This window comes from Rattus norvegicus, chromosome 4 (assembly GCF_021556685.1).
Source record: "Rattus norvegicus strain SHRSP/BbbUtx chromosome 4, alternate assembly SHRSP_T2T, whole genome shotgun sequence".
Classification (NCBI taxonomy): domain Eukaryota; kingdom Metazoa; phylum Chordata; class Mammalia; order Rodentia; family Muridae; genus Rattus; species Rattus norvegicus.
Genome location: NC_141537.1, coordinates 15,690,082 through 15,715,382, shown reverse-complemented (window position 1 = coordinate 15,715,382; position 25,301 = coordinate 15,690,082). Strand labels below are relative to the sequence as shown.

General features: G+C 39.5%; 1 protein-coding gene across 14 annotated transcripts in view; it reads left to right on the top strand.

Annotated features, from left to right (window-relative positions):
- Positions 1–25,301, top strand: part of Magi2 (membrane associated guanylate kinase, WW and PDZ domain containing 2) — a 1,487,762-nt gene that overhangs the window by 1,002,771 nt on the left and 459,690 nt on the right. For all 14 annotated transcript variants that reach the window (NM_053621.2, XM_087655501.1, XM_087655502.1 and 11 more), the window contains 1 exon segment: positions 13,096–13,306. In NM_053621.2, coding sequence (NP_446073.2) covers positions 13,096–13,306 — 211 coding nt within the window.

The following is a 25,301-nucleotide window of genomic DNA, read 5'->3' as shown; positions in this document are numbered from 1 at the left end:
GGGCATAGATATTTAGGATTGAGAGTTCATCTTGGTGGATTTTTCCTTTGATGAATATGAAGTGTCCTTCCTTATCTTTTTTGATGACTTTTAGTTGGAAATTGATTTTATTTGATATTAGAATGGCTACTCCAGCTTGCTTCTTCTGACCATTTGCTTGGAAAGTTGTTTTCCAGCCTTTCACTCTGAGGTAGTGTCTGTCTTTGTCTCTGAGGTGTGTTTCCTGTAGGCAGCAGAATGCAGGGTCCTCGTTGCGTATCCAGTTTGTTAATCTATGTCTTTTTATTGGGGAGTTGAGGCCATTGATATTGAGAGATATTAAGGAATAGTGATTATTGCTTCCCTTTATATTCATATTTGGATGTGAGGTTATGTTTGTGTGCTTTCATTCTCTTTGTTTTGTTGCCAAGACGATTAGTTTCTTGCTTCTTCTAGGGTATAGCTTGCCTCCTTATGTTGGGCTTTACCATTTATTATCCTTTGTAGTGCTGGATTTGTAGAAAGATATTGTGTAAATTTGGTTTTGTCATGGAATATCTTGGTTTCTCCATCAATGTTAATTGAGAGTTTTGCTGGATACAGTAACCTGGGCTGGCATTTGTGTTCTCTTAGGGTCTGTATGACATCAGTCCAGGATCTTCTGGCCTTCATAGTTTCTGGCGAGAAGTCTGGTGTGATTCTGATAGGTCTCCCTTTATATGTTACTTGACCTTTTTCTCTTACTGCTTTTAATATTCTTTCTTTATTTTGTGCGTTTGGTGTTTTGACAATTATGTGACGGGAGGTGTTTCTTTTCTGGTCCAATCTATTTGGAGTTCTGTAGGCTTCTTGTATGTCTATGGGTATCTCTTTTTTTAGGTTAGGGAAGTTTTCTTCTATGATTTTGTTGAAGATATTTACTGGTCCTTTGAGCTGGGAGTCTTCACTCTCTTCTATACCTATTATCCTTAGGTTTGATCTTCTCATTGAGTCCTGGATTTCCTGTATGTTTTGGACCAGTAGCTTTTTCCGCTTTACATTATCTTTGACAGTTGAGTCAATGATTTCTATGGAATCTTCTGCTCCTGAGATTCTCTCTTCCATCTCTTGTATTCTGTTGGTGAAGCTTGTATCTACAGCTCCTTGTCTCTTCTTTTGGTTTTCTATATCCAGGGTTGTTTCCATGTGTTCTTTCTTGATTGCTTCTATTTCCATTTTTAATTCCTTCAACTGTTTGATTGTGTTTTCCTGGAATTCTTTCAGGGATTTTTGTGTCTCCTCTCTATGGGCTTCTACTTGTTTATTTATGTTTTCCTGGAATTCTTTCAGGGATTTTTGCGATTCTTTCAGGCATTTTTGCGATTCCTCTCTGTAGGCTTCTACTTGTTCTCTAAGGGAGTTCTTCATGTTTTTCTTGAAGTCCTCCAGCATCATGATCAAATATGATTTTGAAAATAGATCTTGCTTTTCTGGTGTGTTTGGATATTCCATGTTTGTTTTGGTGGGAGAATTGGGCTCCGATGGTGCCATGTAGTCTTGGTTTCTGTTGCTTGGGTTCCTGCGCTTGCCTCTCGCCATCAGATTATCTCTAGTGTTACTTTGTTCTGCTATTTCTGACAGTGGCTAGACTGTCCTATAAGCCTGTGTGTCAGGAGTGCTGTAGACCTGTTTTCCTCTCTTTCAGTCAGTTATGGGGACAGAGTGTTCTGCTTTCGGGCGTGTAGTTTTTCCTCTCTACAGGTCTTCAGCTGTTCCTGTGGGCCTGTGTCTTGAGTTCACCAGGCAGCTTTCTTGCAGCAGAAAATTTGGTCTTACCTGTGGTCCCGAGGCTCAAGTTCGTTCGTGGGGTGCTGCCCAGGGGCTCTCTGCAGCGGCAGCAACCAGGAAGACCTGTGCCGCCCCTTCCGGGAGCTTTAGTGCACCAGGGTTCCAGATGGTCTTTGGCTTTTTCCTCTGGCGTCCGAGATGTGTGTGCAGGGAGCAGTCTCTTCTGGTTTCCCAGGCTTGTCTGCCTCTCTGAAGGTTTAGCTCTCCCTCCCACGGGATTTGGGTGCAGAGAACTCTGTACTGTCTGTCTTTAAGTAGCTTCCCTTTCCTTTCTCTTCTTATGATATTTGGGCATATCCTATTTTGTCAAATCTTTCTCTGATTTTAGACATCATTTTCAAACATTGGTGCATCCTTCTATACACTAACTTTACCTTTATTTTGTGGGGGATTACTGTATTTTTGGTTGAGCTGTATAAGCTAAAAGTTCTCAAACAAATGTAAAAAGTTTGCATTGGATCATGCAGGCCAAGAGCTGTCTCTCAATGGAAAAATAGACAACTATCATAGTAGAGCCTTGCTCCAAAATTCCTCTCTTCTGATTCACCTATCAAGGTCTGGCCAAAGGTTCCAAATAGCACTCCTATCTGCCTCTGAAACCTATGGAGTTCTGTTAGATCATATGGTCCAAGTGGTATGGCTGCCTGTACAGCACCTGTATAGGACAGCTCATGCAAAAGGGATTCTCAGCCAGTGATCACATTTGAAGACCTGAGCCTGTTTGCAGAACCATAAGCCCTTGAATAAAGGGGTGGTTAGGTTCTCCTGAGGAAGGACCTAACAGGTTTACTGTTAGGCTTTCTCCAGCCCTTCTCCCAGCAGGACCTGTGACCTTTTATAAGGGTAGTGGCACACCAGAGGAAAAGAAACAATCATACTTACCAAGGTCTGTTGTTTACCAGTTCTGAAATGACCCTGATTCCAGTAAAGCCTAAGAACCATTATGGACCTCCAACTAAAGTAGGGTCTTACAGAGTCGGGTGAACTGGAGTTGTAGTGGAAATCTGACTCACAGTAGTTCCAGTGGGTCCCAAAACTCATCCTGTGACTAACTCATCCTGTGATTATTTCCTCATCCCATGTGTGTGTGTGTATGTGTGTGTGTGCATATATATATATATATATATATATATATACATATATATATATATATATATATATATATATATATATATATATATATGGCGTAGATATACTTAGAAGTTGGCAGAATTCTCACATTGGTTCCCTGACCTATGGGATGGGGATGGGAATTACAGGTGGAAAGGCTAAATGGAAAGCCTTTAGACTTTTCTTTGCCAAGAAAAACAATAAATCACAAACAAAGTTGCATCCCTAGAGAAATGGCAGAAATTAGTGCCACTGTCAAGGACTTGAAAGGTGCAGGAATGGTGGTTCCTACAACTTCTCCCTTTTACTTTTCTATCTGGCCAGTTGTGGAGAATGACAGTTGACTATTGAAAATTCAATCAAGAAGCAACTCCAATTGCATCTGCTGTATCAGATACGGTGTCCTCATTTGAGAAAACTAACACCTCTCCTGATATGAAGGTGTATGCAGCTACTCATCGAGCAAATGTCCTTTGTTCAGTAGTTGTCCATAAAGACCACCCAAAGCAATTTGCTTTCACTTGACAAGGCCAGCAATGTACTCTTACAGATTTCCTCGAAGATATATTAATCCTCCAATCCTGTATCATAACTTATATTGAAGGGATTTTGATCATCTATCTCTTCTACAACATATCGATTTGGTTTGCTATATATTAGTAACATGATGCTAATTGCCCCAAATGAGCTGGAAGTAGAAGTTGTTGTGTCAGGAAGTATTCATGAACCCCAAAGACCACCAAGAAGCTGATACCCATGCAATTGACTTAGGGCCTCTCATCATGAGCTGGGTATTATGTGATCCACCAATTCATAAATTGATACATGCACAGCAGCAGTCCATTATCAAATGGAAGTTTTATATAGGTAATTGGGCAAAGTGGATCCCTAAGAAACAAACAAGTTACATGAAAACGATGCTCAAATGTTATAGTCTGTACTTTTATTACAATGCTGTGGGCTACCAAGCAGGCACCTATAATCTCACAGGGTGTTCCCTATGATGGGTTAACTCAGGAAGAGAAGACTAGGGCCTGATTTGCTCTTAGTCTTACATGTTATACAGCACTACCAAGAAATAGGCAACCGCAGCATTCCAACCCTTCTGGAACTACCCTGGAGGGAAATCTTGACCTTGGGTAGAACTTTGGGAAGCTCGCACCATCACATTTTGTTTAGAAGGATATTTGGACACATGAGTGACTGTTGACCAATTCACGGCTGTATCCAATCAATTGGCTGGATGGTCAGGGACTTGAAAAGGACATGATTGGAAAATTGGCAAGAAAAACATGCTGAGACGAAGTATGTGACTAGAACTGGAGAAATTGGTGAAGAATGTAAATGCTCATCGAAAGGTGACTTCAAGTGAGGAGAAGTTCACTAATTGAGAAGATAGGCTGACCCATTCTGTGGACAGTCAGCTCTTTCCCTCAGCCGTTTGTGTTACTGCTAATGGGCCATGGATAAACTGACCGTGATGGCAAAATAAAGGTTAAATATAGGCTCGATAACATGGACTTCCACTCACCAATACGGACCTAGCTTCAGCTGCTGCTGAAGTGACAGATAATGCCATTATCTGTCAATAGCAGGAACCAACACTGAACCCCTGACCTGGCACCTCTCCCTGGATTGAGTAGCCAGCCATCTGGGGGCAGGTTACATTAGACAGCTTCTGTGGAAAGAACAATCCTTTGTCCCTGTTGGAGTAGAAACTCAGGAATCAATCACTCCCCCAGAAGAAGAACCAAGACCTACTGTGGTATTTGCTGACTGTGGAGGAAATACAGAATGGATAGTTAAGAAGATCGTTATTAATACCCGCTAAGACCACATGACCAGTTGCAGAGATGACTAGAATAAGCATGACTGTTGTACTTTGTTAATGTATTTGAACAAATATTTGTGTTTTTCTCAATTTCTTCATCATGTAATGTAACATAAATTAGAGGTAAATGGTTATCATATTTAAAATTGAGATACTAAAAGAATGTCCCTCAAAGGAAATTGCCACCTATTCTAAACTTGTAGTACATTGGTGTTTGTTCAAGGAGTAGTTATATCGTGTTAAGTGTAATTAAGACCTGGTTTTAAAAAATGACCTAGTTAAACATAGAATGCATTGCAATTGTACATAGTATAGTAAAATCATGTCAGGTAATTATAACCTAGTTATTATTGTCATTTGGAAATTAAGCATGACAAGCATATATAATTTTGTGTTAAGTTGGCAAAAAAAAAACATGTTGTGCATATTATTGGCTGTCAAGTCGACTACATCGAGAATTATCTAAAACCCAAATGGCTGTGCACACCCTTTTCTTTTCCTAATTAAATACTTTAAAGTGGGAAGAACCACTTCGACACAGATTTTTGAGGCAGGAAGATATATCTTTAATTCAGGTCTTTTAGGCGGGAAGGATGTACCTTTAACTGGACCACATTTTTCTACTGCCGGCCTATATAAAAGAACACAGAAGCTTGCACCTCCTTAGCCGGCTTGCTTTCAGTTTTGCCAGTAAGTACATTCCTCACTGGCGTTAGAGCCTACATCTTCAGGATTGTAGTGTATCCTGAAGGCCAGTGGAGACATCCAGCCTTGTAAACCGAACAACCAGATTCTTGAGCCTCCCTTGGATATACAGTCATTGTAGTATTAACGGGACCACAGGCTGTAAGTCATTCTGATAAATCCCCTTTGTATGTAGGTAAATTCATTCTATGAGTTCTGCTCCTCCAGGGAACCCAGAAACCCAGACTAATACATCATGTTAAGTTGGAATACAAATAACACAGAATTTATAGTCTACATTTTAATCTTGTTTCTAGTTATTCTTTAATGAGTCTGATAAGATTATTAGGAAGCATTGTATCTGAACTAAGTTTTACCTACGCCAAGATACTAGTGGAACAAAAACCATTTCCATAAATGACTGTCTGCTAAATATATTTGGATAATATCATTACCTTGGAATGAAATAGAGCTATAGAATTTATACTGATACAAAATAAGCATACACTTTACTCTCAACTAAGTGGCTTTTGACTTTATTCTCCATTCAGATCTTTGAACTCTTCTAAATTATCTTATGGAAAAATGAAGTCACATTTCCTATGTTTAATCTGAGGTGAAAGGAGTTAGCTTCATTAATAAATGTCTACTTTATGCCTCGGTACTTCTAAGGAAGTTTGGGGAATTTAACGGTGCTGGTTTCCTGAGGATTTTTTTTTTAACTTTATTACTACTCTTTAAAGAGAGGTCATTCCTTCTTTGTTGAAATATTGTTTCAATTGCTAATGGAAGAACACTCTCACTCCAGTTTGCAGGATGTCAATGTGACATAAAAATGTCACAAGAAATAAACACCTATGCTAGATGAATTCTGTTCCCCTCAACCACAAACATGTCCAGGAAAAATTACACTGAATACATTCAAAAGTGGTGATGTTTGTATTTAAAACTAAAACCATATGAAGAAATGCATCGGATCATTCCTCCTGGACTCCACCTATATAGTAAATGGTTCTACATTGATAAGACACTAAACGTACATAGGCTATGTGCCTCTGCCTTAGTCCGGATACAAGCAATCTGGGGCTTCTCTAGCGACAGCTTAAAATGGACATGTGTGCAGAGGCATGCTTGCACATAGGTTCTTCCAAACTCCAGCTGGCTGGAATGTTTGGTAGAACGATATCCTTGATTGGCATATAAGAGCTAATCTCCCCCCTGCCCCCATCTAGAGGTCAAAGTTGTTTTCTGTCCGTAATGGTTCACTTCTGAGCCATTACCAATGTAGTATGAACCTGTAAAGTGCAGAATCCCATTATGAGTTCAATTGTGCCCCCTGGCATTTCATAATGTGAGATTATTTGGAAATAAGGCTACCGTAGCTATAACTAAGATGAGTTCATACCGGATAGCACATGCCCCTGAGCCCATGTTTGCTATGAAGGCTGAAGTCATATGCCACAAAACCAAAAAACTAGCAGAAGCAAGGTAAAGGCAGAAACAAAACCAAATTGTGTGTGTGTGTGTGTGCGCGCGCGCGCGCACATGCGTGTGTGTGTGTGTGTGTGTGTGTGTGTGTGTGTGTGTGTGTGTGTGTGTGTCAGTGTCAGGATTTAACAGCCCTACCAAAACATATGTGATTAGGACTACAGTTCCTTTGACTCCATATAGTATGTAGCTTGCTCCCCTGGCCTTCATTAGCCCTTCAATAAATGTCTATAAAAGTAATTAATTAATTACTGTCAGTCCCTCTGTCTCTGGCTGACCTTTTAAGGGGCTCTCCTCTGAGAGTTGTGTCAGATATTCTTGATTCAACTTTCTATGCTGTCTTCCTGGAAAATTCTGCCCGAGTCTTTCTTACCGTGGGACATCATTTAGCAGACCATCACACTAGACTGTGTGAAGTGTACTTCTCCATCTCCCTGTCCAGTCTATGGCTAGGAAGACGGTGCATTCAACTGCACTAATTCTTTGACTCACTCTACCCAATGGAAGTAGAATGATTGGCCCAGGGATCCTGTTAGAATAGCGCTTTGGCTTACTTAGCTCAGAGTCTCTTCTTTCTTTCTTTCTTTCTTTTTTTTTTTTTTTTTTTTTGGTTCTTTTTTTTTCGGAGCTGGGGACCGAACCCAGGGCCTTGCGCTTCCTAGGTAAGCGCTCTACCACTGAGCTAAATCCCCAGCCCCAAGTCTCTTCTTTCTAATCTCAGAGGAATCAAGTCTTTCATATTGCAACACGATGTTGTCAGATGCAAATGTGTTCAGCCCCATTTTCATTCCCTCAATGAATCAGGCTGCAGGCAGCAGGTTGGATACACTTGCAGGTCTAAATATTCGATTTTGCTCCTCTGGAAATAGGTTCTGTCCCCGACAGGAAGGCTTCCTCTGGTTTAGTGCTGCCAATAGATAAATTAGCCTGCTTCTGGGATCAGCAGAAAGTCCAGACTCTCACTGTGAAATGTATTTCTACGTTAGCCTTTATGAATAGCAAATGTGCAGGTTATGATTCTCCATTCGTCTCATCCTTTTTTTTCGTCTTATTTTGTTCAAATGGAGGAGGCAGGTGCTACTTATTGCTTCCCTCTCAACCTGAAGCGCTTGATCAAAAAGACTCCTTCTCCTCTCCATTAAACTCTTGTCAGGTATTTTGCACACTCTAGGAATTTAATTCATGTTTGCTAATGTGGTAATTGACTTAAGATAAAGAAATGAGTCTATGCAAGGGAGTCAAACTGGGAAAACCTGATTGTGTCATCCCCGGCACATGATAAATAACACTTAACCAACCACGTCATTAAAGACAGTTTCCTTTCGCAAGAAACATTACCCATTTCTTTTGTGGGAAAAATGGTGTCAGGCAATTACAACACCAAGTTTGTTTCTCATAGCAAACTTTTCGAAGTTTTATTTTATTCATTTATTTAGTGTGTGGGACTTTTTGTTTGTTTGTTTGGAGGATGGGACTTTCCACCTGTTGGAAAGTTCCTTATTGAGACAGGGCATCTATGTGTAGCCTCTCTCTCTCTCTCTCTCTCTCTCTCTCTCTCTCTCTCTCTCTCTCTCTCTCTGTGTGTGTGTGTGTGTGTGTGTGTGTGTGTGTGTGTGTGTGTGTGTGTGTGTGTGTGTGTGTGTTTATAGTGGAGGTCAAAAAACAACTTTCAGGAAGGTTCTTTTCTTTCACCATATGGGATCCTGGGATTAAACTCTATCTTCATACTTGGTGGGAAATGCCAGCTCACTGGGTTATCTCAACAGCTTGAGTGAATTCTTCATTTGCAATTCTGTTAGCTTTCTTTGATTCCTAAGGAACTGGCTTCTTTACCCATCATTCTCCTGTGAATACCACTTTAACTGAGAGAGATATCACCAAAGATTGCGACATTGTTGGTGTCTTGCAGTTTTGGGTCCTTTCTGTCCTGGACCCTTCAGAAGCTTTGTCCCTGCTTCCTTCTTTCTTCTTTCCGTGCTGTGTCAGGGTCTGATGAGTCACCTCTGCATCCAGGCTGCTGTCCAGGCTCCTCCTGCTGGCTTCCTCTTTCTGTGACTGCTAAGTGTTGGGGTAGCTCAGATCTCTGCAGGAAAGAGTCTGGTTTCCATGAAGTCACTCTTGGCAAATACCTTCACTCATGCCTTAAGTTATCACACAATCCAGCAATCTACTGCTGTTCATCAAGTTGATGATCTGCAGCCAGGAACTCTGACTGGATGGCTCTGTCCTGGTTCTGGCGGGAGCCTCTTAACCTAGCATGTAAATTGTACCCATATTGTCATCTTCACTGTGTCCTCTGGCTCTCCTATCATCTCGGTCTCAATGAATAGGACTTCTTTCTTTATGTCCTTTAATCATGTAAGTTTAATGTCAGCTCACCTCTTTCCATTGTCATGCCAAAGGTCAATATGTCTTTTGTCTGGGACATAAAAACATCTTCCCACTGGTCTATAAACTTACTTTCCTGCTGTCTTCAAGTACTTAGGCTCCTCTGACAGAAAATGAGCCATCTAATATTTTGTCGCACTTTTGAGTAAGATTTATTGCCTCAACTGTGAGGATACAGTCCCGATCTTGGGAAGAGGTCTGTACCCAATCCAGCCGTGATCTGTCCGTTCCTCCCTTCATCCTGAAAGGCACCGCAGATATCACTGGAAAAGACATGTTGCTTGAACCTTAACATGAGAATAATGAATGGATCGGGACAGATCTCACCGTTACTTTCAGTAGCTCTCGATGCGTTGATAAATGGGAGGACTAAGGTGACATGTTTGAATTCCAGCAAAGCAGGGTTCGTACCTTCCTTGTTCTCTCTTGCTCATTGCCTGGCAGCAATGCAGTGCTCAAAGCACCAAATGTAAGTACCGAACAAGTAGAGTTCAGATCCTGGCACTGTGTTTTAGCTTTTCTGCACAGCACGGTATTCTGGGCACTCTACAGTTGTAGGACAACGCGCCCCATGTCTTGGTGCTTACATGATGTAACAAGCTGTGCCAACAGAATGTGAAGACCAGAGCAGTACGTTCTCACACTGCTGCCTCTGTGTCTGTGTTAAAGGGTTTGAATCCATAAGAATCACTAAGAGACTACATCTCAAGAGACTGTATTATTTTCCTTGTTTCCGCTCTTCGAGCCAAGCCAGTAAACATCATTCGTTTCTAGGCTCCTAATTCTGAATAATTTACTACTGTTCACCATAAGAAAAGAAATTGATTTAAACAATTTATTTCGAGACAAAGACTCCATTCGACATTACTAATTTATTAAGCGACCTTTTATTAATTTGTGAATTCCTAAAAATAATTTATCCTATGCATGCAAATTCATGTAAGGAAAATTTCTCCTATCACCACCCCATTTACAAATATGACAGGCAGTTTTACATTTTTCCCAACTATGGAGCTATGCAGTCATATATATGGTCATATATGCATATATATGTATATATATATATGATTACTAATTTTATCCCCTGAAATTTGGTCTTCAGACCACAATTATAAGTACTTTTCTAGGTCAGTAGGTCTATAGGTATAATTTTATTGTTTTTAAATTACGTCTTTTATGGTGATTCTGATAAACAGTATACTGAGCATATTCTGATCAACATAAAAGGCCTTTATGCCAGTTCCAGGATTTTGTTACCATATATAACAGCATAATAAATATGCAGCTGTATATTTCTAGATGCCTTTATTTCTAGAAGACATAGTTGCAAAGTAGGATAATTGAATCAAGGCTCATGTGTATTTTTATGCAACTTTTGGTTTTGGTTTTTGTTTTGTATTGGGGATTTTTTTTTTTGTTTTTTTTTTTTGGTCTTATTTTGTCATTGTTGTTGTTGTTGGTGTGTGTGTGTGTGGGTGGGTGTGTCTGTGTGTGTGTGTCTGTGTGTGTGTGTGTGTTTCCTCCTATTCCTATGATGGCATTATCACCTTCACATCACCAGTTGTTATGTGTCTTGACCTTTGAACTTTAGCACTACTCTCCTTCCAGCTGAAGGTCACAATGTCCTCTTGTAGGAATGCCTGTGGTTTCTTCCTTTTTCTTTTACACTTGGGTAATTCTTGTTCTGCGTAGTACTTGCCCTCCTGCTCTCAAAGTGAACACTCATGTTCTACTGTTACATTAGAAGAGCAAAAGCATAAGTGTCTCAGAAAATAGACATTAGCGAGTAGTACAAGAGTCATCCTGCTAAGTTTTTCTCTTGACCAAAATTGTGTGCATCGATGCCATTCCAAGAAAACATACCCTGAAATTATCTTACTTATCTGTTCTCTGATTTACCTCCTGAAGGTAAAAGTAATTTTACCTTTCGACTTTTACTTTCAAAATCTGAACTTTACGATACAGGAGCAAATCCTTGCTTCAGCAGATTTTTTTTCATGTATTTGTCTGCTCCTTTAAGAACATGCCTACATATGAGTCTCCAAGGGTACCCACGAGGCAGCCCACCAAGTCTCTGCTTTTGTAAATTAATTTTTTACCATTGCTACATGTCCCACCTGCTGTTTACAATAAAGGCAGATGTGTGACAAAAAAAAATAAAAAGAACATGCCTTTAATAAACATTCCAAATTTCCCATAATGTAGTGAATGCCTTTTGCATTTAACTGTATTGCACTGGATTTAGGTTTTCTTGCTTTCCCTGTATTTTGAGATCCACATTCTGATCAGTTACCAAGACACAGGGAGAATAATTCTTTAAACAGTGTCCATATTTAAGACACACATACCTCGTCTGTATTCAGAAGTTTGCTTGCTTAAGTGAGACTTAGCTTGTCCAGATACAGAGGATTCTTGGCAGGTGAATTTCTTGGGTAACTGTCTTTATCGATTCTCTCAGGCTAGTAAAGAGGCTATTCAAGTGTCCTTGAGCTCAGTATTACACAGATGAAGGGTGTGCTCTTGTTCTGCTGTGGTTGGGGTTTGTTTGTTTAACATACAATCATGTTTCCTGAATGTGTAATCTGTTAATAATACCTTCTAATGTCGTGATAAGGAATGGTCGGCTAGGTGTATGTAACGATCTATGTTTCATTAATCTGGCTTTATATGCAGATTAAACCAATACTTATTTGATTTAGATAAAATTTCCTCTATCATTGCTAGCCTATTTCTTACTCACCTGCTCCTCTATGTGCACACGTGTGCCGTATATGATACATGCCCGTGTGCTTGTGCCCTTATATGTACTCAGAGCCCAGAAATGTCTGTCAGACGCTCCACTCCGGCCCTCTCCACTCTCTTCACTTAAGACATGGTGTTTTCTTAGACTTGATATTCTAAACATCATAATCTTTACACATGAAGTTCTACACCTCATTTCTTCTAAGGGATTTATCTGTTTTAGGTTTTGTTCTGTTAATTTTCCATGGCTACTGTCACAAAGTACTAGACACACAGTGTCTAAATCCCTTTCACTGTATTACACGCCAGCTCTGAAAGTTATACATCTGAGGCATGTTGCCACAAACCGAAGTCAGGATGTGATCCGAGTTGACTTCCTTCCTTCTGCCCTCATGAAGGAATTAGCTCCTGGCCAGTTCTGTCCTGTAGAGATCACCATGCTCAAAAAGCAACCAGACTTCAGCATCTCCACCTTCTCTGTAGTCGTGTGTTCGTGTCTTTCAAGTCTGCCACTTTGCCTTTTAAGATAATTGGTAATTGTCATAAAGCTACTTGAATAATCGAAGGCAGTCTCCTGTCTCCAAGTCATTTCTTTAAAAACCATCTGCAAATATCCTTTTCCTATATAAGGTAAATATCCTGGTGACCTAAGCATTGGGACACAAACATCTTTAGACTATCTATATTCTGCCTACCATCCCTGTGTTAGGAAAAGATTCTTTCACTTCATCCCTCCTACTAAGTAAGTAGCCATATTTAATTAAATGAGAGTCAACCATGACGAGTGAACAGACAATCCAAATTAGCTTACTGATAATCTTCACAGCTTGTTTGTTGCTGTTATATCTGTTCAGAACTGTTCCCTACTAGCTTTGGTAGTATTTCATGTTTGGTGCAGCACATCCATACTCCCTGGTCCCCATACACACACACACACACACACACACACACACACACACACACACACACACACACACACACACACACACACATTTACTGTTGCTGGAACAATTGACCACATTCTCTTCTTCTCCTTCTTCTTGCAGAATCCAGTGAACATGAAGACAAAAGTGCAGGTGCCTCAGGGGAGACCCCCTCCCAGCCTTACCCTGCACCAGTGTACAGTCAGCCTGAAGAGCTCAAGGACCAGATGGATGATACAAAGTCAACAAAGCCCGAGGAGAATGAGGACTCCGACCCATTGCCTGATAACTGGGAAATGGCCTACACAGAGAAGGGTGAAGTCTACTTCATTGAGTAAGTCTCAGGTGTTTCTTTGGACGTTGCCCCAAAGATATTAAGATAGCAAGATATTAATGCTGTTATTACAGGCAAAGAAAAAATGGGAGTATTATTACTTCTGTTAACAACTCAAAATGAAATACTGCCTCCATGAAGCTAAGAGTCTTACACAACAGCTACCTGTATAGCAAAGAGTGAATTAGGTGACTATACTCTGACATTCCTAACAATGGGATATTAAAGAGACAAATCTACATTTGTTATTTTCAGATTAAAAAGACTCCAAGGCAGAGGTTCTCAACCTTACTAATGCTGTGACTCTTTAATATAATTGCTCATGTTATGGTGACCCCCAACCATAGAATTATTTTTGTTTCTACTTCATAACTAATTCTGCTATTGTTATGAATCATAATGTAAAATTTTTGCAAGATACAGGTTTGTCACAAAGGCTATGACCCACGGGTTGAGAACCACTTCTCTGAAGAGGTCCTTAAAAATCGTTTGTTTGCCTCATTCATAATATGCTTTTGGCGAGATATGCACACCTATTTATTCTCAGAATGGCCACCATTATGTTCAGGACTTGGAGAAAATGTAGCTGGTTCAAGCAAATATTTGCATGCCATAAAGTCAAAAATTTTAGCACATGGCTCTAAGGTCAGGTCTCAATACAATAGTCTGTATGAGGATCATTCTTCCTTCTAGTGAGCTCCATTGTGGTTGTTATGTGTCTTCCTTAGTTTCTTTCGCGTGTTAGTATTGGGTGCTGCTTACCATTCTTCAAACATACCAAAAAAGGAAAATATTGATCATTAAGTCACACTGATGCTCAATCCAATCTATTGTTCTTTCCAAAGTCTTCCCTAAAATATTGATTTTTATATACTTTAATATTGCTTTAGCAATATGTCCAGCTTCCCAATTCTTTGTTTCCATTAAAACAGCTTTGAAAATCGTAATCAACAGAATTGTACATATTCAGCAGCATAAAAATATTATAATTTCATGCATGTATGCAATGTATAATAATGTTATCAGGGTAATTAATGTTTCCATCCTCTCATATGGCATTATTTGTGTATGTTGAGAACCCTCAGACTCTTTCCACCATCTTTCCATAATGGATAATTAATATCTCTAAATTGTAGCTGCCCCACCATCTCATTCAGAAAAAAACTTGATGCAAAATTAAATCATTGATATGACTAATACAACCAAAATGTTGATCGGAAATAATAAAAACCTGAAACTATCTCAAGTATACGGCAACTCATTCCCTCGGAATTATATGAGCCTTAAAGAAAAAATAATAGAAATTGAAATTTTCAGTTTTGGGAATAGATTAAAAAACAAGTACATATGCTCTGACTACTCAAGATAAATATTAAAACTGTGCTCCTTTTCCCAACCTCCAGTGATTTATGACTTAGATCTCCATAGGCAGAGCCCAGTTGTGAAATTGAAATGTTACCACATACCAATATTTAATTCTCACATGATGCTGGAAACTTTGATACATGTGGCCCAAGGAATTCATAATCAGGTAATTACTTGGTGCTCTGCTTGACTCCAGCATGGATGAGAAATGCAGTGTTTTATGGAAAACGAATCACTAACCTCTATATTCCGGCCAGCAATTATAAATTTATTTTTTTAAGAATGAAATCACTTGCATGGCTTTTATTTATATAATCAATAACACTGAGCCATCTGTTATCAGTTAGTTGAAAAAAAGAAATTATGTAGATTTTGTTAAATAGGACCAACTAAAGATCCTAGAAACATGATTTTGATATTGAAATCATTGTAGATCATAAGTAAGACACTGGTGTTCATAGCAATAAATGTTTGGTCTTATGAAACTGATACATGTATTTTTATGTAATGAAGGATAGGTAAAGATATGTAAAAACAATAAAATAAAATATATTAGCACAAGTTGACTAAGGAATCATTTCTATATGTTCCCAATAATGTAATTGTAAAAACATTCTCACTTTATGCTTACAAAGGGAACTTTGCTCTTTTAATTCAGTCAGGTTTGGGGGCTGTGAGGAAGAGGGACTTTGGAAGGCAGATGTCATGCTCTTACATTTGTAGTAAATAATGAACTCTATCTGGGCATGAGAGGATGTAAAACAATGACCCTACTAAGCTTCTCTTTAGTCTGCCAGTGTTATTATCCAAAGTCACCAATGTTTTGTTCTTGCTGTCAGTCTTATTATCAGGATAGAGAGGCAAACAGTCATAAACAGTAAACAACAGTGGAATTTTACTGTTCAGTAAAGGATAAGCCAAGACAAGACTTAAGATGTTGTCTGATTTTTCTACTGCAATGAAGAGATTCCATTGCCAAGGCAACCTATATGAAGAAAAGTTACTAGGGCTTGCTTACAGTTTAGTCTATGACTCTCATAGTAGGACACATGGCAGCAAGCTGGCATGGTGCTAGAGTAGTGACTGAGATTTACACGTGAAGACAGCAGTGAGTCCAAGAGCTAACTGGGAATGGCCCTGGAGCAATAGCTGAGAGTTTATAGTTTGATCCACAAGCTAGAAAGCAGAATGAGAGAGATAGTTAGTTAGAAAAGGTTGGATATCTCCAGCAAAGACAGACTTCCTGATCCTTCCCAAGCAGTTCCACTAACTGGGAATCAAGCATTAAGACAGGAGTCATTCTCACTCAAACCACCAGAGCTTAAAAGGAAGCAAGGTAACAGTCTTGGGAAGTTATGAGAAGATACATATACATGAGAATATACGTACAGTGGTCCTGGAATGTATTTATCCTTACAAAGACCTCAGCTCTGGGTAACTTAGAGGTAATCTACTCCAAAAATCCTTGAAAATAGTTTCTTATTTTTTATTTTCCTAGCTCACTAGCTCATTTTGGAGGTAAGGAAGGAATCGGCATTATCACTTTTTCTCCTTCGAGTTTTTTGTTTTGTCTCTTAATCTTTCCCATAATAGTCAAGGGAAGATTCCATCAGAAGTATATTGATTTCAGTGGGAAATTAAGACAGAATGACATAAACAATTCATTTCAAATGTGGCCAGAGACACCACGGTGGACATATCTAGGAAAATAAAGATGCTCAGAGTGCATCTTCAAGATGGCGCAGGAGGCAATGTGGGGGCTCCGTTCCGTCAGGTGCTGCTCGGAGTCAAGCAGTCCCACCCACTGTTCACGCTGAACTTGCTTCTACTTCATCTTCCCATCCTCTGTAAAGGTCAGTGTGAACCCACTCTGTGCGGCGAGCTCAAGTACCACAGGGAGGTACCTGAACTGAGGCGGGACCCTGTATTCTTTGGTCCCCCCATTTCCACACCAATTTCTCCCTTTCCCCTCTGCGCCACCCTTATCCTTCTTAACCACGATTGACAGAAGTCAGCATTTCCACTTAATACCTTCATGTTGCAAGTACTTTTGTTGCTGATATCACAAGGAATTTGAGAATAATTCTCTCCTATAGGAACTCTCAGGAAACACGGATGTTAGAGAAAGAGACTGATGGACAGGAGTTGATGGACAGCGAGAACCCTCAGTACTGAGTGAGCTATGATGCTTCCCAGAGAAATCCTGGGGCACAGTAAAGGAAGCAAAGCAAAAAAGACAGGTGCAAATACATGCAAAGCTCTGACGGCTAATTAGCATGGGCGTTATGTACAACTTTTTTTCTCATATGGATTAAAAAAAAAACCTTCAAATCTCTGAGTAATTGTCAGAAGTACCAATTTTACTTTCTAATTTAAAATAGTTTATTTAAAATGCAAATGGAGGTGTCACCCAAATCCATTAGATAAATATTCAAGCATTTTAAAAGTAAAAGCAAGAAGCAATTAAAAAAGGGGGGGTGGTAATGTAAGGAGGAAACAGGAGATGAATGGAGGGAAGAGCTTTCCTCAGTGAGAACTTGCCTTTCCTGGATCCTGACGGTCAGTGCCTGCAGCCCCTTCCCTACCTGTCATTTTCAACACTGATAAATAGTTCCCAGGGGGCCTGGGAGGGGGCGGGGGTATCTTCCCCCCATCAGATTTTACTGAAAGTCTGTCTCCTGTACAAAGAACAGTCATTTTAAAACCGAAAATAAGTGAGATCTCTGTTTAAAATTGTCAAATTTATTTTTAATCAGAACTCTACCCTGAAACATTAATAAGTATTACAATTAAACATGAACACAAGCATTGTAGTTTTAACTAAGGTGACAAATAATTCTATTTGTCTTTTATGCAATAATGTTCGAAGACATTTACAGGTTTTGTTTGGTATCACAGAATAGCTTATAAAGGTCAGTCCTTTAGTTTTTTAAATTTTTAAATTTTATTTTAGTGTGTTTATGTATGTGTCTGTATGTGTGTGTCTCTGTGTATATGTGTGTCTGTGTGTGTATGTGTGTGTCTGTGTATTTGTATGTCTGTGTGTGTCTGTGTATGTGTGTGTCTGTGTGTGGGTGTGTATGTGTGTATCTGTGGGTGGGTTGTGTGGGTGTGAATGTGTGTGTCTGTGTGTGTGTGTATGTGTGTGTCTATGTTTGCCTGTATGTATATATGTGTGTGGGTGTGTATGTGTGTATATGTGTGTGTGCTTCTGTGTGTATGTATGTGTCTGTGTGTATATGTATGTGTATATATGTATGCATATATGTGTATGCGTATATGTGTATGCCTGTGTGTATGTATGTATGTATGTATGTATGTATGTGTCTGTGTGTGTACGTGTGTCTGTATATGTGTGTATCTGCATGTGTCTGTATTTGTGTATGTTCATGTGTCTGTGTGCATGTGTGTTTCTATGTGTGTGTATGTGTTATTTATGTATGTGTGTGTCTGTGTGTGTGTGTGTGTGTGTGTGTGTGTGTGTGTGTGTGTGTGTGTATACAGTTAAAGAAGGTTAAATAGGGCATTGGATTCCAGGGGCTAGAGTTACAAGCAGTTGGAAACTACCTACCATGGATGCTGGTAGCTGAACTCAGGTCCTCTGGAAGAGCAGGAAGTTCTCTTAACTGCTGAACCATCTCTGGATGATGTTCTTTAGAAGTTTTGTATTTAAAAGATAAGTTCTGTTGTTCCCACACTGATGAATTAATGAGCCATTTCTGTTTCCCACATTACAGCTACTTTATTCTTTAATATGAGGTAAAACTAATTTTTTCTTTCATTCTCTCATACATTACACTCAACCGCTGTTTTCCCTCCCTCCTCTCCTCCCTTTCTCACCTCTACCTCCATTGTCCCCCAGATCCACTCCTCAGTTTCACTTCAAAACAATCAAACAAACAAAAAACAACAGGCTTTCCAGAGATGACCACTGAACATAGCACAAGAAGATATAATAAAGACTAGGCACAAACCCTCTTGTCAGCACTGGATGAGGCGCCCAGGAGGAGAGAGTGTCCCAAAGGCAGGTTAAAGAGTCAGAGACATCCCCACTCGCACCTCTGGTAATCCCACAAGAGCACCAAGCTCATCCAGCTGTAACGTATGCAGAGGACCTAGCTCAGACCGGTGCAGGTTCCACTTTTCACCTCAGTCTCTGCAAACCCCTATGATCCCTGGTTAGTTGGCTCTGTGGCTGTGCTCTCCTAGTGTCCCTGACTATTCTAGCTACTATGGTCCTTCCTCCCTCTCTTCAGAAGGGTTTTCCTGGCTTTGCCTAGTGTTTGGCTGTGTGTCTCTGCATCTGTCCCCAACAGTTGCTGGATGACACCCCTCTGCTGACAATTGGGATTAGGCTACTCACTCATCTATGAGTATATGAGGATATAATTAAGAATAGTTTCTTTGATTTTTTTTCAGTCATATTTTGTTCTTTCTTGGGTCTCTGGTTTGTCCAGTCTCTGCTTCCTGGCCATGCAGGCTATGTCAGGTGTGGCACCCTACTACGAGACTTCCTTGGTTACAGAAGAAGGCTAACTCAGGCTTCATAATCTCCATTACAAGGAGACTTCACTAGGGTCACTCTCTTAAATTTTACTGTGTTTCTGCTGCACTAGGTTTCTCCATCCCTCTCCAGATGCCCCACAATTCCAGGTGTCTCTCCCTCCGTCCCTCCCAACCCATCTTCCTGATCCTTCCTGATCCTCCCAACCCATCCACACCTGAGAAATCTGTTTTACATCCCCTTCCCAGGGAGATCCATGAGTCCCCACTTGAGCACTCCTTGTTGCTCTCTGGGTCTGTGGAATATTCTTTACTTTGCAGCTAATGTCCACTTAAAAGTGAGTGTCTTCCTGGTTACCTCACGCAAGGTGATCTTTTCTAGTTTCATCCATTTGCCTGAAAATGTCATGATGTCACTGTTTTTAACAGCTAAATAATATTCCATTGTGTAGATATACCACATTTTCTTTACCCATTCTTATGTTGAAAGACATACTTAGTTTCTCCTCTCTAGCTACTATGAATAAAGCTGAAATGAACATGTTTGAGCAAGTATCATTCAGGTAGAATGGAGTATTCTTTGGGTATAAGCCCACAAGTTGTATAGCTGGGTCTTGAGTTGATTGATTCCTAATTTTTAATGATATTTCTTTTTTTTAAGAGTTATCTATTTATTTGTTTACTTATTTACTTATTATCTGTAAGTACACTGTAGCTGTCTTCAGAGACACCAGAAGAGGGCGTCAGATCTCATTACAGATGGTTATGAGTCACCATGTGGTTGCTGGGATTTGAACTCAGGACCTCTGGTAGGGCAGTCAGTGCTCCTAACCACTGAGCCATCTCTCCAGCCCTTAATGATATTTCTTTAAGTGAGTGATAAATAGATTTTTTTTATCATTTACAATGACATATTAGTGGGGAGAAGGGACTATCTTAAGATAATTTTTAGAAAAATTGTTTTAAATTACGAAGGATCATATTCTCCCTAACATACTTTTAACGATATTAATCACTTACATTTGACAATTTTGAAAACTCTAAAGGCTGCTATTTTCCTTGACTCAGCATCTTTATTAATATATTATCCCTTATAATAGGCACCATATTCATTATAAATTCAAATGAGAAATATGCAAATGTGATTTTGAATGATTTATCCTATATTGAAAAACCTGTTATTTTTTTCAGACTGTGTTTAAATTACCTTAACAAAAATAGCTAAATGTTAAACATTCACACTCTGTTCATTTAATCCTCACTTTATGAATGTGAGGCTTACATAAATCAATAGCTACTTGCCAAGAATCTGCACAACCAAGAAATGATCAAGCCAGTATTCTTCTGTTTACTTAACAAATATTTACTACATACATGCGGTGCGTCAAGAACAATTTTAAACATACACTAGTCGACAAAACTAACAAGGTTCATGGTTGCATGCTGTACAGCGCGTGTTCAGGGGCCTTGTTCTTCAAGGATCTACAATATTGTTTAGTCTGCACATAGCATCCCATAGCTACTTTATAAAGGGCCTGATCCATCCTTGTTTTATAGACAAGGTCCTGAGGCAGCCTTGGATGAAGTATCAATTTCAAAGTTCTATAGCTGTCACCTTAGGAAGCTATTTTCATTGTCCCATACTCCCTCCAATACGTAAACGACCAGCCGGAGTGAACTTTCATGTTACAAATGCTTTTTGTTCAGTACATTTCTTGACCAGAAATACCCTCTCCAATAAGCTAAATACTGCATAGAGAGTAGTGGCCATGGGGTTAATCTCAACTGGCATGGTTTGGGGAACCCATTAAAATGTTTCTTTGTTTGGGAGTCAGTTTAGTTAGTGACACAAGCCAGGCTGCTCTTTGGCCAAAACCAAAGAGGCAACAAGAACCTATTGTTTATTACTGTCTTCAAGAATGGTGTGGGCATCATGGCACCTTAAGTAATGCATTTGTCAATGAAGGCCTTTGACACTGAAAACACATATGGGAAAAATGCTAGAGTTGTATCTGGTTTTCAAATCTAGACACACACATGCGCGCACGCACAAACACACAGATACACACAAAGTTGTGTTGCTATCTATCTTGTTATGTTTAACTAAATCACCATTGACCATATCAAGAAAAAAAAACTTCCCACTTGTTAGAAGATAAAATACTTTGGAAATTTATTGTAAACAAATACAGCTATTTTTTTTAACTTGGCAACATCAGAAAACCACTTTCTCTTCTAGGCATGATACATCACTTAAAGGCACAACACTTGACTTGGATTTGCTTCTTATATGTTTTATTAAAATACTAGGTACACTTCATGTTTTCTCCTTTGGCATGTTTTCTGTACATCTACAAGATTCATGCTTAATCTCCAGAAAAGAAATAAGTATTTTAGGCAAAATATTACAAAATGTTTATCTCTAACAATGATTACAATATTTGTAATAAAATTTCTTTCGAAAAATGCTTGTTATATGCATGAAAAGAAATGTGAATTCACATACTCTAAAATGAATCTTTTAATAAATAGTACCATGAAACAAAAATATCAAAAGTTAATCATGAGTAATATATGTCCAACCAATTATATATCTTGAGCCTCTAATAATTTCTTTTTGAATAATAATAAGGAAGAGAAAGTCTTTGGAAAATGAGATAATCCTGAATTGTTTTATTTTCTTTTTGCTATGATATAAGGATAAATTCATATGCCTTGAAATAACTTTCATTTAGATTTTAATAAAATACTGTCACCAGTCTGTATTACTTTTATCCCGAATCTACACAATGACTGCTCTTTAAACCTGAATGTCCACACACATTTCAAGCATCTCCTGATTCAACCTGTTGACTTACAGAGAATGGGAAGAAACATTGAATTAGCAGCACTCTTCAAGTTTAAATTGTAAAAGAAAACTGTCCCAGAATTCACAGAATAGAAAAAAAAAACCTTGTTTTGGTCCAGCTAACAATGCATGAAAAAGACAGAATAAAGGGGAAAGAAATTGAACAGAAAGAGAAGGGAAGGAAAGGCTGCCTTTAAGTCAATTTAAAGTGAGTTGCTCTTAAGGATTCACCATTTATACCTGAGACTGGGGTTTGTATCCTGACGGGAAAAAAGAAACATGCATGAGAAATATGGAATGGGAGAGAAAGCACAATATGACCTGTAGAAAAATTCTTAAGTTTTGCTCGCAGTGACTACCTGTTTGTAGCATTTTGTAATTAACTTAATTTTTTTATGTTTGACATTGCATGGGAATGAAGCTAAGGTCTTATGCCTACTCCACAGACACTTTACCACTGAGCTCTATCTCCAACCATCATTGTAGTGCAGTTTTTAACTCCCAAAACCTAATATTCATATGCAAATTACACAAATATGAGTTCTTTATAGACATTTATTTTAGGGGGAAGAAGTCAGATGCGCAGGATTGAAATGTAACTTCCAGTGTCTCGAAGCGGGGATTTCAGTTGATGTCAGGAAGAACACTTCTCTAGTGGAGTTATTGGCACCTGCTGACCTCCAGTGCTCTCTGTGTCCTCTATGCACATGCAATATAATATGCAAATGCCTGCCCACTACAAGGCAGTCAGCACTTTCAGGTGGGTTTAGTGATCACAACCTTCAAGTCTAAATGACTGGCAGGAGATTGGACTAGATCCCTGATAACCTCTGAGGGAGGAGAGAAGCATGTTCCTATGAAAAACAGACTTGGAAACAACACACGTGTCTTCTTTCAGATAGTCAAACACATGAGTGTGGGACTCCCTAGATCGGGGTTTACTCCAGTCCTTTAGGGTCTGTGTGCTAGCCATGTAACCTTGGCTAGGCTACCCAGGGACTCTCACCCTTTGCTTCTGCATCTGTAAAGTGGGTGCATGGTGATTTTCAGTTTCCTTTCTGAAACAATCAGAAGCGAGAAGCAGGCTCTCCAGCTTTGTCTCAGCAGGACTGCAGTGCCATGGGTAGCTTTCACCTGTTGACATGAAGCATGTTTTGTGTGAGAAGACGAGATGTTATTATTTAACTTGATTCCTTGCCTGCTTGGCAGAGGTTAAGGGGACAGCATGTATAGTCCCTCCTGATCACCGGCAGGTCAATCTGTGCATATCTTCCAAGGCATCTGGATAGGAGTTGAAACTAGAATTTTGTTCTTGAATGACATTCTAGTTCTGGCTTTTCACGGACCTCTATAGTTGATTAAGTCTCACGTGTGGTTTAGCCTTAGGTTTTGGGGTGGATAGGACAAGCCATGAATTTTAGATGTTCGTCAAGGTTATTAAATATGACATCAACTAAACATGGTGAGCTGTCGACTCTTTCCGTGAACATCTAGCTTCATCTATAGAAACATGTAAATTGAGACATTACTGTGATTCAAAGCTCCTGGAAGTATATGTACCATTTACCCACTAGAGTAAGAGCAGTCTCTGTGTAAATGGAAACTAAACAGGTCCATCTCCGATAAAGCACGGGATGAATAAGTCTATTGGTGAAAAGCACTGTATAAGATTATATTGCACCAGCAATCCCTTTTCATGTCATTTTTGGTGGTGCACATCTTGGAGAGATACAGAAAATTGATGCCAAGCACCTGACTCTGTCCTAGCTAGGGAAACGGAAAGAAATGCCTTCCTTGAATTTAAGGAAAAATCACATCCAGACTGTGAGGAGGGGGAACTCTCAATGATTCCATTCTGTGTGGTTTCCTGCCCAGCATTGAATCCTATCCTCAAATGGAATTATTAAGGTTTAAAATACATAATTTGAGGGAAGTGAGAAAGCTATTTAGTGTGTTGTCTCCCGAAGGCATTAAAAATATCCCCTTTGTAAGGCATCTTGGAGGAGCATGCAAATTACAAGGCTGCTGAGAGCCACTATTGAAAACTCCTGTGCTGTGTCTTCATGTGATGTTTAAGACAATTACTGGAGGTAACTACTACCCACATTTCTTTCAGCATCATTTTCTGAGGAACAGCTAAAAATACTGTTAACTATAAGAGACTCAATCTGTCAAAATGTATTAAAGTGACACACTGCTAACTCTAGTTCAACCTAAAAATCCATTCTGTAATGAAATGCTTTATATAAACTCAGGAAAGCTGGGAGCTCTTTCCTAAATTAGCCAATCTTTGAGACTGGTGCTAGTGTGGTATAGAAATGGTAATTTGACTCCCGCGGTGGCATACTAATGGCCCCTTAATATTTATCCATAGATATATTTGCTTTTACGAATGTGTCTAAGGAACTTGAAAATTATTTTTCTCCAAAAGAGATAAAAAAAATTTTTTAGAAAAGCCAAGTGTGGGTGAAAGTGGGGGACATGTTTGCCTCTTGCCTATCTCCCAATGTGTTCTCCTACCTGATACAAAATGGACACCGATAAAAAGCCCCCGCCCCGGCACACGCGCATGCACGCGTACACACACAAACACACACACACACACACACACACACACACAGAAGCACCTGCGAAGTTTTCATTAAGTCATGTGGTTCTCCTCTGTCATAAAACACGGGCATACCCAGTGCCCGTTTTCTGATCCCCACATTCAGAATACCCAGGATCTCTAACCTCAGTTAAGTGGGAAATAATGGAAGGTGTTGATATCTGGCTAGGACCAGTTGAACACATCCACAATAGTTTCATCCTTCTTGAAACCCGATAATGCGGCAACACCAGACTTACAGGGGTCAAACTGAGGGACAGTAAAAGCTGGCGTACTTGCCAGATGATTTATTTAGTAGGCAACTTCACAGGCACTACCTGATTGAACCATTAGAGTCCCATCCAGATGCCTCGGTTGCTGAGCACGCATACAGCTGAGGAAAGCTCCAGGTAGAAATTCCCCCTTGCCACACATGAATGACTGAAAGAAAAGATTTCCTCTGCCTCTGAGTTTCATAACTCACAGATCTTAATGTCTATGCTGGTTAGTTTGAGGATTTTTGTTGTGGGTTTTTTGTTTTGTTTTGTTTTTTGTCATCTTGACACAACTGCAGTCACTGGGGGGGAAAGGGAACAACTTCCACTGGGGAATTGCCTCAATCAGAATGGCCCGTGGAGTTACATACCTGCGGGCATTTTCTTGATTAATGATTGACATGAGGCCCTAGGAAG